The 11,310-nt window shown below is 37.5% G+C and overlaps 2 protein-coding genes across 2 annotated transcripts; both read left to right on the forward strand.

Moving 5' to 3' along the window:
- The first annotated feature begins 706 nt into the window (after positions 1 to 706).
- LOC101157121 (5-hydroxytryptamine receptor 3A-like) lies at positions 707 to 5,715 on the forward strand. Its single transcript, XM_020702812.2, has 10 exons — positions 707 to 878; positions 990 to 1,041; positions 1,196 to 1,359; positions 1,530 to 1,574; positions 1,663 to 1,769; positions 2,264 to 2,433; positions 2,606 to 2,769; positions 3,693 to 3,903; positions 4,096 to 4,281; positions 4,932 to 5,715. The coding sequence occupies exons 1-10, from the start codon at positions 798 to 800 to the stop codon at positions 5,282 to 5,284; spliced, it is 1,533 nt and encodes a 510-aa protein (XP_020558471.1). The 5' UTR covers positions 707 to 797; the 3' UTR covers positions 5,285 to 5,715.
- A 1,680-nt stretch (positions 5,716 to 7,395) lies between these two features.
- On the forward strand, positions 7,396 to 11,019 carry LOC101157359 (5-hydroxytryptamine receptor 3A-like). Its single transcript, XM_020702813.1, has 8 exons — positions 7,396 to 7,683; positions 7,768 to 7,812; positions 7,902 to 8,011; positions 8,764 to 8,933; positions 9,183 to 9,343; positions 9,718 to 9,943; positions 10,035 to 10,328; positions 10,802 to 11,019. The coding sequence occupies exons 1-8, from the start codon at positions 7,492 to 7,494 to the stop codon at positions 11,017 to 11,019; spliced, it is 1,416 nt and encodes a 471-aa protein (XP_020558472.1). The 5' UTR covers positions 7,396 to 7,491.
- The last annotated feature ends 291 nt before the right edge of the window (positions 11,020 to 11,310 follow it).

Below are 11,310 nucleotides of genomic sequence, written 5' to 3' on the forward strand. Positions count from 1 at the left end.
CCTTCATGCCATGTGTCGTTATTTTGCAGCAAACCATTTAATCCAGGAATCCACTTGATTTAGAATCACCTTGAAAAATCATTGAAAAATATTTTTTACGTGGTTAAGGGGTTGAGATAAAATGTATCTTTGCTCACAAATTTACCATAAAAAATATATATCCTGATTTTTTACATGGTATTAATGGAATACCTATGTAGATCTTCATAGAGGATACTTTTCCTTCATTGTAATCCAGTTTTTGATCTTAAGTTCTTTTCTAAAGTGATAAACTCTGATCAATGCTGCCATTATGACAATTCAGTGTAATTTTATTTTCTTTAGATCCTTATGTTGTATTTCTTTATGAAGAATAAATCTACACAGTATATTTGACAAAGCAGCCTTTAGTTTTAAATAAACCTTTTGAAGACATTATTATCTGATTGGGTTAAAAGAAAACATTTGTTTCTTACATCACAGCATCTGCTGCTTATTTGCCTGGGGTTCACTGGTGTGTCTTTGTCGCTGTAGTGGTGAACCTTCACCACCCCCGAGTCACACACTGAGGCCAGACACGTTACCTGTGGTTTATGCTTGTGTCTCATGAAAACAACATGAAAATCATCTCATCTGTTTGTGTTCTCAGATCATTTGTATGGGGTTTCTCCACGTCATGCTCCGGTTATGGTGGCATTATGTATGGGCGGAGGGCAGAAACTCAATTTAGTCTCGCAAGAGTTGGTGAGCATCAGGTATTCTTTAGCATCTCTCTGTTTAGATCTTACATGAGCACGAATACGGACATTTTGTGATCCATGCCCATTAGGTGTCAAAGATACTCTGGACACCAACAAAAAAACACCTTCATTATGGCATCTTGCAGCTCTGCACACAAGGTAAAAGGTCTTCTTCACCCTCTGTTTGAACAATACAGGAGGTAGACTTTTTTTAAAAATCTGTAAAATTTTCATGTGCTAATCATCAACAATCTCTCCTTTCATTCCCAGTGGCTTCTTTCTTCAATGCCCACCTTGACTCTGTTCATCATTTCAATGCCAGGTCAGTCTTTAAGGTTAAAACTACAAAAAAAAAGCAAGATTGTAAACCTCCACTTTGTTTCTCTTTTTTTAATGCACTGAACAGAAAAACAAATTAAGTTCTCTAGACTGAAGAAAGAAACATTTTTCATTTGTCATATGATTTTTCTCACCAGCTCTGTGCTGCACCTACAAGGTGAACTGTTCCAATCCGGACCAGCCCAGCCTGCTTCAGGCTCTGACTCCTGTCTTTAACCTGAACTCTGTGAGGCCTGTGTTGGACACCAACTCTCCTACTGACATCTACATGTACTTCACTCTGTATGGAATACTTGGAGTGGTAAGTCAAGCTAAATACTTCTAGGAAATAAGAAAGAAAAAAAAACATCTGGAACTGTTAAACAGAGACAAAGTTGTAATTTCACTTCATAAAATCAATGCATTCACTACTTCATATGTGCTACTATATTAAAATATGACAATATGTAAGTGAATGTGTCTCTCTTTCAGGATGAAAAGGCACAACTCCTTACTACCTACATTTGGTTGCACTATGTAAGAATAAAAATCATTTAGAAGTCTGTTTGAAATCCTTTGCGTGCTTGTGAGTTAAAAAAGTCGAACCCCTGTTTGGTTGATGTAGTGGTGGATGAACGAGTTCATCAGCTGGGACCCCATCCAGTGCGGGGCGGATAAAATAACACTTCCAAAGGAAAAATTCTGGCTTCCAGATATTGTAATCAATGAGTTGTAAGTAGAATTTTGATAAAACCCACAATTTATTGCAATTCACCGGCTTTCTGTGTTTATAGCATAAAGTTATGTAGAATTATTTCCTCATATTTGGAGATTAAGTGTCTCAATAAAATGTTTCATATTTATTATTTTATTTAACTTTTTTTTTCCAAAACTGTTTAACCGAAATAACCTTTTATCCAGAGCATTTTAACTACTGTAGTTATATTTGGAATTGTAGTTCAAACATGTGGCAGACACCTGTTTAAAACTTTTTTTTCTTTAAAAGGTACTACTCTAATTCTAGAACTTTCCAAAAGTGATTTTCTATGATTAATGTTTTTATTATGTTTCAGTTTCTGCATTTTAAAATAATATAGTGTTTGAAGGGAAATATCTAACCTATTTTGAGATCATTATGTCATCTTTTAAAAAATGTTAAAACTTCACTTCCCATCTTTGTCTTAACTGAAGATGGCGTGCTCTCATTTTTTCCTCTTTTCTGGCAGCATGGAGGAAAACAAAGCGCCGACGGTCCCGTATGTTGGCCTGTACAGTGATGGGACCATTCATGATTCTCTGCCTGTCAAAGTTGTGAGCTCCTGTAATCTCAACATTTACACATTCCCTTTCGACATTCAGAATTGCAGCATGACTTTCAACTCCTACATTTACTACGGTACGTGACATCTTAAACGTTCTATAACAAAATCGCAAATGAAACAAGTTAATTAACTGTTTTGGACTTTACTTTCACTTTACTGTCCAAGTAAAGACTGATGGAGCACTTTTGTATTTTACTGTATTTTCTGGCATCTTTCTTCTTTGTATTGTTTTTTTTTTTTTTTCAGCTATGGACATAAAGATTTTCAGTGGAAGATCAGCTGAACTAATCACAGAACTCTCAAAGCGTGTGATGACCACTAAGGGGGAATGGGAGCTGCTGGACATCACTGTCCTCAAACAAGAGAACAATGACACTTTTGGTCTTTACACGGACAAACTTCGATATGATGTAGGTGGATTGAAGAAAAAATGGTCAATTGCAGTAAATAAAGGGCTCTAAAGTGAGCTTGGGCCTGGAGTTGTGTGTAAAAGTAACAATAAAAAAGCAAGTGTGTATTTCCTTGTTATATACTTAAAGAAAGCAGGTTGAAGGGAAAGCTTTTTAAGGAGTTAAGACCTTTATACACTGGACATGTCCATATTTGGCATCGCCTGTTGGATGCTGCACTGTGAAAACGAACCCTGAAGAAGGACAAGCAGATTAACCAGAGTTTACTCCACTCACCTCAGCAAAGGTCCAAATATAAGAATTGACGGGACAAAAGAAGATTTGAAGCTCTGTTGGGTTCATTCACCTGCGAAACAGAAAAACACGGCCTAAATGCCCATGATGATGCAAAAAAAAAGTCTGCTGTAATTTAAGATTCATAGGAACTGAAAAAAGCCCCAGAATTGTTACACACAGCAAAAAAAGCAATATACATCATAAATATCACTGAGCTTAGAAGGGTTTGCATCTTTAATTAAAATCTCACCTTTTAAAACAAGAAAGTCCATGGAGACGACCTCCCTTCTGCCTCCAGTGGTTATTTAAGGAACTGCAACACTGATTGTCATCAAACTCGGTAACATAAGGTGGGACCCCAAGAGAAAGGAATGATAACATTTCTACATGTGTTTATAGGTGCTTGTTTCTTTCTTCAGCTATTTCATACTTTTCTCAACATTGTCTTTTAAACATCTTGTTTTGTGCTTCCATGCTTTCTGGCCTGCTTTTCCATTTAGTGTCCCGGTAGTAGTCCTTAGATTAGATTTAAACTAAATCTAAACTTTATGTTCAAGTTTCTCCCTTGATGAAACACTGCAGTTTGGGTTTCTGCATCAATGTGTGTAAAAGATTCCATGTCAGCTGACATGTTCTTCTGCCCTCAGATCACCGTCCGGCGCCGGTCCACCATGTATGTGGTGAACCTCCTGCTTCCCAGCTGTTTTCTCATCACAGTGGACCTCTTCAGCTTCCTGCTGCCTCCACAGAGCACGGACAGATCCTCCTTCAAGATGACCCTCATTCTGGGATACACCGTCTTCCTGCTCCTCATGAATGATCTGCTGCCCGTCACAGGAAACAGCATTCCTCTCATAAGTCCGTTTTAATCTGCTTTCCCATTTTATAATCTGGTTGTTGCTGAGATCAATATATAAACCAGCATTCATAAGAATTCCTTGTATATTAAAAAGTTTAAAAATCATTGTGTAACACAAATCTGACTTTGAATAGATGGTAAGTCACTTGCTTACGTTCTCTGTTTGCATATTTTATTTCTCTTCCTGTTAGATGTGTTCTTCACTCTGTGTCTGGCTCTGATGGTGGCCAGTCTGCTGGAAACTATCCTCATCACCAACCTACTGTGCTGCTCAGCTGACCTCCCTCCTGTCCCTGGCTGGTTTAAATTCCTCGTCCTGAAAATCCTGGGCTTTCTTGTGTGCATGCCACGGAAAAAGAAAAGAAAATCAGGCATGTGTCAAACAGATTCATAAGAGTGTTTGCATTCAATGGTTCTGTGGCTACAAAGCACCACAAATAGTGTTGTTTCTTTACCCAGAGACTGGAGCTGTCAGTGCATGACTGTCAGTCACTTTCCAGTGAATTTTTCGACTGCAGCTTGAAGCAGAGATCCAACAAAGAAAATCACCATTTTCCAAAAAAAGTTGTCAGATATTGACTCACTGAACACCTCCTGGAAGACACCAAGTTTAAAAAAAATTCGAAACAGAATAATACTGAATCTAAACATTTGAAAACTAAAAACACCCTAGGTAATTACTAGACATCAATTCCTTAAAGGTTTGTGAAAGATAGCTAAACAGGCAGAGATGGTCCACTCTGATAATCTTTTGATCCATTTTTTTATGACTTCTCTTTGGGCTTTTCATTACGATTATAATGTGTTTGCCAAAATCAGAAAATCTGAGTCATTTTCTAGTATATACCGTAGTTTCTGTAGAGCAACAATAGAAATTGACCTCTGAGTTGTGGATGGGAATAAATCCCGACCCTCTCCCCCTCCCCGTTGCGGAGTGGAGCAGGGCGCCCAGAGTCACACATTAGCTCTGTTTTAAACAACAAAAACTACTCAAAAATAGAATTTGGAGCTTAACTTTCTTCATATATGTCCTCTGAGTGGGTTTTAACTCCCAAAACAAAAGACATATTAGTCAAGCTATTTTATTCTTTTAATCATTTGTTTACCAAAGCAGAACCCATGACTGGCACACTGGTACCTAGGAAGGATCCAGCAGACACAGCCGTGGAAGACAAGGCCCTGCAGGAGCTTCAGTGCGTCAGCGAGGTCCTGCAGGCCATCCGCGCTCAGGTGGAGCGGCAGAAAGGGAGCCAGAGTTCTGAAGACTGGCTCCAGGTGGGATTCGTCATAGACCGCCTGCTGTTTGGCATCTACATCATTTCCTTATCAGTCAGCTTCATCACCATCATCGTCATCTGGGTGAAGGCGTACAAGATTTAAGCAAGTGCTGTGTGTCCCCTTTCTTTTTTTTCCCATTTGTTTTCACCAAAATTCTAATGGCTAACATTTTAAAAGTCTGTGTTAGCTTCCTGAATATATGATATAGGAATTAAAAAGTGCTTCAGTCAAGTATCTGTCTGGAACCACCAAGAAGATCATGATTTTCCAGCTTTGACTCTGTAACTCAGACAGTAGTCTCAACACAAGCTCTTAGAATGGAAGTTAACTAGTTTTGAAAAGCGTGTTTTACAACAAATGGCGATGGAGATTTTATTAGTTTTAGGTTCATCTTCAGTGGAACGAACAGTTTGAGTAGAAACTGCTGACTCCTCGTAACTGAAATGCATTTATACTGTTTCCTAACCACCAAGATGTTTTGTCAAAGTCATTTCGCCAATAAAATAAATCTATTCTAAATGTTAAAAGAAAAATCTTTTGCCCCAAACTTGTGTTTTTGCAACATGTTTGTCTTCTTTGATTTGGTTTGATTTTTTGATTTATTTCAAGCATTGTTGTCAAAGCAATAAAGAATTTACACAGATCTATCAAATTAAAGATATTGTGAAATGCAAAGATAAAAAAACAGAAAATGAAACAAAAAAATAGACACTTAAATCACATTTGCTTAATTAAATATAGTGATCATTATCTAAAGTCAAGTAGAACTTGATTTATTGCTTGAAAAGGAGTGGGAAGAAGCAAGGTTATATAATCCCACCCCTACTGAGGTAGTTATTTAAGGAAGTTTAACTTTAATATCATTTGTATTCAAGTCCTGCTCTCATTGGTGCATTTTCAGTTCAAATTGGCCCTAATTTGTTAATTTGTTTTCTTGTCATCCTGTCCCTTGAAAAGTAAAGAAAGTTTGTTGTTTGCAGTAGTATGTTACTCTTCATATTGCATCAGACTAAATATGCAGAATAAAGCTGGGTAAATAAAATCTATAATTGATTTAAACCAGCTTGTTTTTGCATAATTTATGACACCAAGGTTTTACGAGCAACAGGTTAACCTGACATGAAGTAAAACAGCCAGCATACAAAGCACAGTTAAAAAAACAAATGTCCACTCATACAATATGTCCCAGTTCCACTCAGCCTTGTTGCCGTGTTGAACCGTTCAGTGAACAAATGAAGCAGGCCGTAATTCCCTGCAGTGGAGGTGTTAAAAACCCTAAATAGGTCACTCGAGGTGCAAAACAACAAGTTAAGTGTCTAACTGTGAGTTTTTATAATCTATTTAGGGTTTATTCCTTTCTTTTTCATTCCATTTATTCTTATCAAGCCAATGCATGGTATCTATTAAGAAAAATAGTGTCCAGTTATTTTGTGCATTTATTTATTTATTTGTGCAAATCTTTTGTTTCTGTGTACATCTTAGAACAGGAATTGAAAAAATCGATTTCAGTTAAAAAAAAAACAACTTTTTTTTTCTTTAGCCAGATGAATGACTTTGATTTTTGCTCTAAAGTTGTTTTCGGTGAAGCTTTTTCACACCAGGACGGGGCATGTACAGACTGATGTTGAAGTGTGGGTCAGCCTCTCTCTGGAGGATTTATCTCCATGATCATCTCATTAGCAAAGAACAATAAGTGTTTGTTCACAGACCTCATCTGAGCATTTTCATATTTTCATATATGGTAGTGGAGAAAGTTATATCCATCAGAAGCAATGACTGTTTTTCAGCAGGTTTTCACCTTCATCTCAGCATTACTCTCAATGACAGGTAATCCCTTGATTTAATCTCTGCTGTATGGTTAAAAAATGTTTATCTAGTTTTTCTGGTAAAATGTATTTTGAGCATGAATCACTCTTTCTTTGTCAAATTAAAAGCAATTTTGTTTCAGAAAATAGTTTATTTTCCTTCGAGAAAGTTTGTGAGTTCATTTTGGGGAATTTCAGATAACAAAGCACATTTAAAACATTATTTCTTGTCAAAATGAAAAGCAAGATTTAAAATAAGCTTTGTTACAAAAACATAAAAGCTTTTTTGATCCACGTAGAAGAATTTTGCTAGTTCAGTATCAGACAGAAAAGTGCAGAATGTCAGAAACAAAACATAGGATTTAAAATTAATGAGTGTCTCCAATTATTCCTCTTGGTTTTTAAGTGAGATTAATTTTAAAATTCATATTCTTTTTGATTGTTTTCTGCTTTTAAGCTTTGTGGTTAAATTGTTTTTACTTAGAACATATAGATGAAAATGTGATGAAATGTTATTTTTATGTTTGGCTAGTGTCGGTTCTCCCCGGTAAGTTGATTTGTAAGGAAGGCAACAGTGGACCAACTCATGAGTCCTTGAAGGCCGTTTTTGACCTTCAACCCTTCAGACCAGCTGAAAACCTAACCAACCCAACCATCACCAACATCTCCTTCACCCTGTACGCCGTCTTAGGCGTGGTGAGTTTCCTTGACAAAGTGCGTCAAACGTGCAACTAAAATATGTCAGGTCACCTACAGTGGCGCCTGTTTTTACTATTTCAGAATGAAAAGGCCCAGTTACTCTCAACGTTCTTGTGGCTGAGACTGGTGGGTGTAATTCAAACGATCACAAACGGCTTTTCGGTTAATTTCCAACTCTGCTTACAAAAGTTTTTATGCGCTTTAACTGTATTCAGTACTGGCACAATGAGTTCCTGGTTTGGGATCCTGAAGAGTGTGACGGTGTCACCAAGATTTCTCTGCCTGTGAAGGAGCTGTGGTCTCCAGATATCATCGTTTATGAGTTGTAAGTTTAAAAACTGCCAGAAGGTTATGGAAAATCAAGAGTATGTGATCTGATACAGATAGAATGGCTTCTATGTGTAGATTATTTCAATCACAGTAAGTATCCCAAAGCGACAATCATGTCATGATGCAGATGTGAGAGAAGGAAGATACATCCATCTTTACGATGACCTGAAAATCAGTCTGTAACTGTCAAAGATCCAAAGATTTCAATTAAAATTTAGTTTAAAAAAACAATTAGAAGACATTTTCAATGACCTAGACTTGTAACACAACGTAAGAATGAGGTGCGGTGAATTGACACAGTAGTAAAAGGGAAGTTAAAGATTCCCACTGTACTGCGGTCAGCCGTTATCCCATGGTAATGCTTTCTGAAGAGTTTAAAACCACTATTCAATTACCTTATGAAGGTAAAAAGGTCCACATTTACACTTTATTTTACTTTAAACTATAAAGCCACCATGATGAGATGATGTTTTGACTCAAACTAATTCATTTTTAATTAGTTTTCATGTAAATTTAAAGTGAAAAATTAAATTCCAAAATCATTTTGCACCAGGTTTTATGCAAAATTAACTAACTGTTTTAATGTATATATTGTATATATTTCTTTATTGTTAATTGTGGTGTGATCGTTCATTTTCGACAACATATGCATTGAAAAGATAAATAAATTGCGGAAAAAACACCTGTAGTACCTGAAGGACTTTAGTGACTCTTCTTTCTAACTTGTCTAATTCCATCCCCCTCCAGTGTGGATGATGATGTTTCCCAGGCATGTCCTTATGTCTACGTGAACCACACCGGTCACATCCGCTGGGACAGGATGCTGCGACTCGTCTCAGCCTGCAACCTGGAAATCTTCAGTTTTCCCTTCGATGTGCAGAACTGCACTTTTACTTTTGGCTCTTACATGCACACCAGTAAGACAAAACTATTTATAATGCATGGAATTTTCAAAAAGTTGATTAGAGGTACTACTAATCATTACTGAATGAGGAAATATGAAGAAATCAGAAATGGACAGAAACTGATATTTTTAGTGGTTTTTAAAAAACTCCTTTAAATCCAGTTTAAATAATTAATTTGTCATGTTGCATAAATGTGACAAATGTTATTGAATCAAATACATGTTTTTTTACCTTTATCTTTGTTACTCTTGTCCATCACAGTACGTGATGTGAGGGTCAGCCCGGCCTTGACCTTTAAGGAGATGTCAGCAAACTCCAGGCGTTACCTGGAGGCCAGTGGAGAGTGGGAGCTGATGGATATCCTTGGAGAAACTTCCATCTTGCAGTTTGGAGTAGACGAGTGGGACATCATCACTTTCTGGGTCAGAGAAAAACTAAATTAGCTCCAAGGTTTCCCCCTTTATTTACTCCAAAAAATGAATTCTATAAACACACAAGACTGGGTGCAGATCAGAACTGTTGAAACTTCAAAATGTGGTGTGACAAAACCTAGAATACAGCCAAGTGAAAATTGTTGATACATTTAAATTATTTGTACTATTTTTTTTTTATAATAATGGATGACTGATTCACTTATCTTTTTTATCTTTAAGTCCTTTATATTTTTTGCGTATTTTGTCGCAAATGGACCTTGAGTCTGTAATAAAGCCTATTAATACTTAATAAATCAATGCAATGACAACAATGATGAATAAGCATAAGTAAAGTCGGCATGAGGCGGCAGAAATACTGACACGGTTTTTCTCGCCAGGTGGTCATAAGGCGGCGTCCAGTGCTCTACGTGGTCAACCTGCTGATCCCGAGCTCCTTCCTGATGCTCATCGATATCCTGTCTTTCTACCTGCCCCCCCACAGCGTCGACCGTGCCTCCTTCAAAATGACCCTCATCCTGGGTTACACTGTCTTTTTGCTCATCATGAACGACCTGCTTCCAAGCACAGCAAACGGCACTCCCCTCATAGGTCAGAAACTGAACTAAGAAAAGTCTTCATACTTTAGATGTTACTGGATAAAGAGGTATAAAGAAGATTAAGCTTTAAATCTCTTCTTCAGGTATCTACTTCTCAGTTTGCCTGGCTCTCATGGTCATCAGTCTGCTGGAGACTGTCATCATCACTAATGTGCTCCACCACAGCTCCATGAAGTATCAAGAGATTCCAAAATGGGTTAAAGTGATCATCCTCAAACACATTGCTAACATGATCTGCTACCGATGGCCTAAAGAAGCGCCGCTGCCGCCAAGAAAAGCTCCAGAGGATAAACCTGAAAGCACCAATAGCAACTCAGGACCATGGGTCATCCAGCACGCCACTCAAACACACGACAGGCATTCAACCAGCAATCAAGGCAAGAACAGCTGACTGTTTCTATTATGTTAAAATATAAATGAAACAAATAGGGGGTTTATTCATATTCATTCATTTTCTAAAACCGTTTTTGTCCCTTTCGGGGTCACGGGGTGAAGGCAGGGAACACCCTGGACATGTCGCAGGGCCACAGATCACTCACCCATGCACACTCACATTCACACCTATGGACAATTTAGATTAACCAATTAACCTATGATATTTCAAATAAAAAATGCACCTTTTCTATGGTTATGAATGTACAAAAGTTCATATATGATTGGATTACATTTACAGCATCTTCACCTTTAATACATTCTTCAGGGCAGTTATTAGCAATGCTAACATAGAAACTGCAACTTTGACAGATTTACATTGAAGATACTCAGAACTTTTATTTTGTTCATGTTTATGAAAAAACAAGCTTGTGACTTGATTCCATCCAACATAAAATAATGAATGCTCCTCTGCCAGGTGCAGCCTCTCTGCCGGAGCTGCAGCAGATCTGTCAGTACCTGCAGGACCTCCGCTCCCACCTCACCTCCCTGAAGAAGGAGAGTGAACTGCAGGAGCAGTGGTGTCACGTTGGATATGTTCTCGACTTCCTGCTCTTTCGGATCTACCTGCTGCTTATTTCCTGCTATGCTTTGGTCATCATCACCATGTGGTGCATCTGGATCAGCCAGTCCTAACAGGAATCTTCCTAGAAAAGCTGGCGACCAAACAAACCCACTACTACTCTTGTCTTTTTATTTGATTTGGGTATGAAATTTGTTTTTAGCTTTGCTTTTAGAAGAACGTTGATATCTTTGATGAAGGAAAAAGGAAAATCAATACTTGTAAAAGACTATAATGTTTAGTAATTCCTCCTTATGTCACATAATTTCTGCAAACAAACTGTTAAGACTAAGAAGTGGCAACATATTAAAGTCTAATCCTGCAAGTCTTTGTTGTTGGATTTTATATCAGAAAATTTGGGAGTT

Source organism: Oryzias latipes, chromosome 4 (genome assembly GCF_002234675.1).
Source record: "Oryzias latipes chromosome 4, ASM223467v1".
Classification (NCBI taxonomy): Eukaryota; Metazoa; Chordata; class Actinopteri; order Beloniformes; family Adrianichthyidae; genus Oryzias; species Oryzias latipes.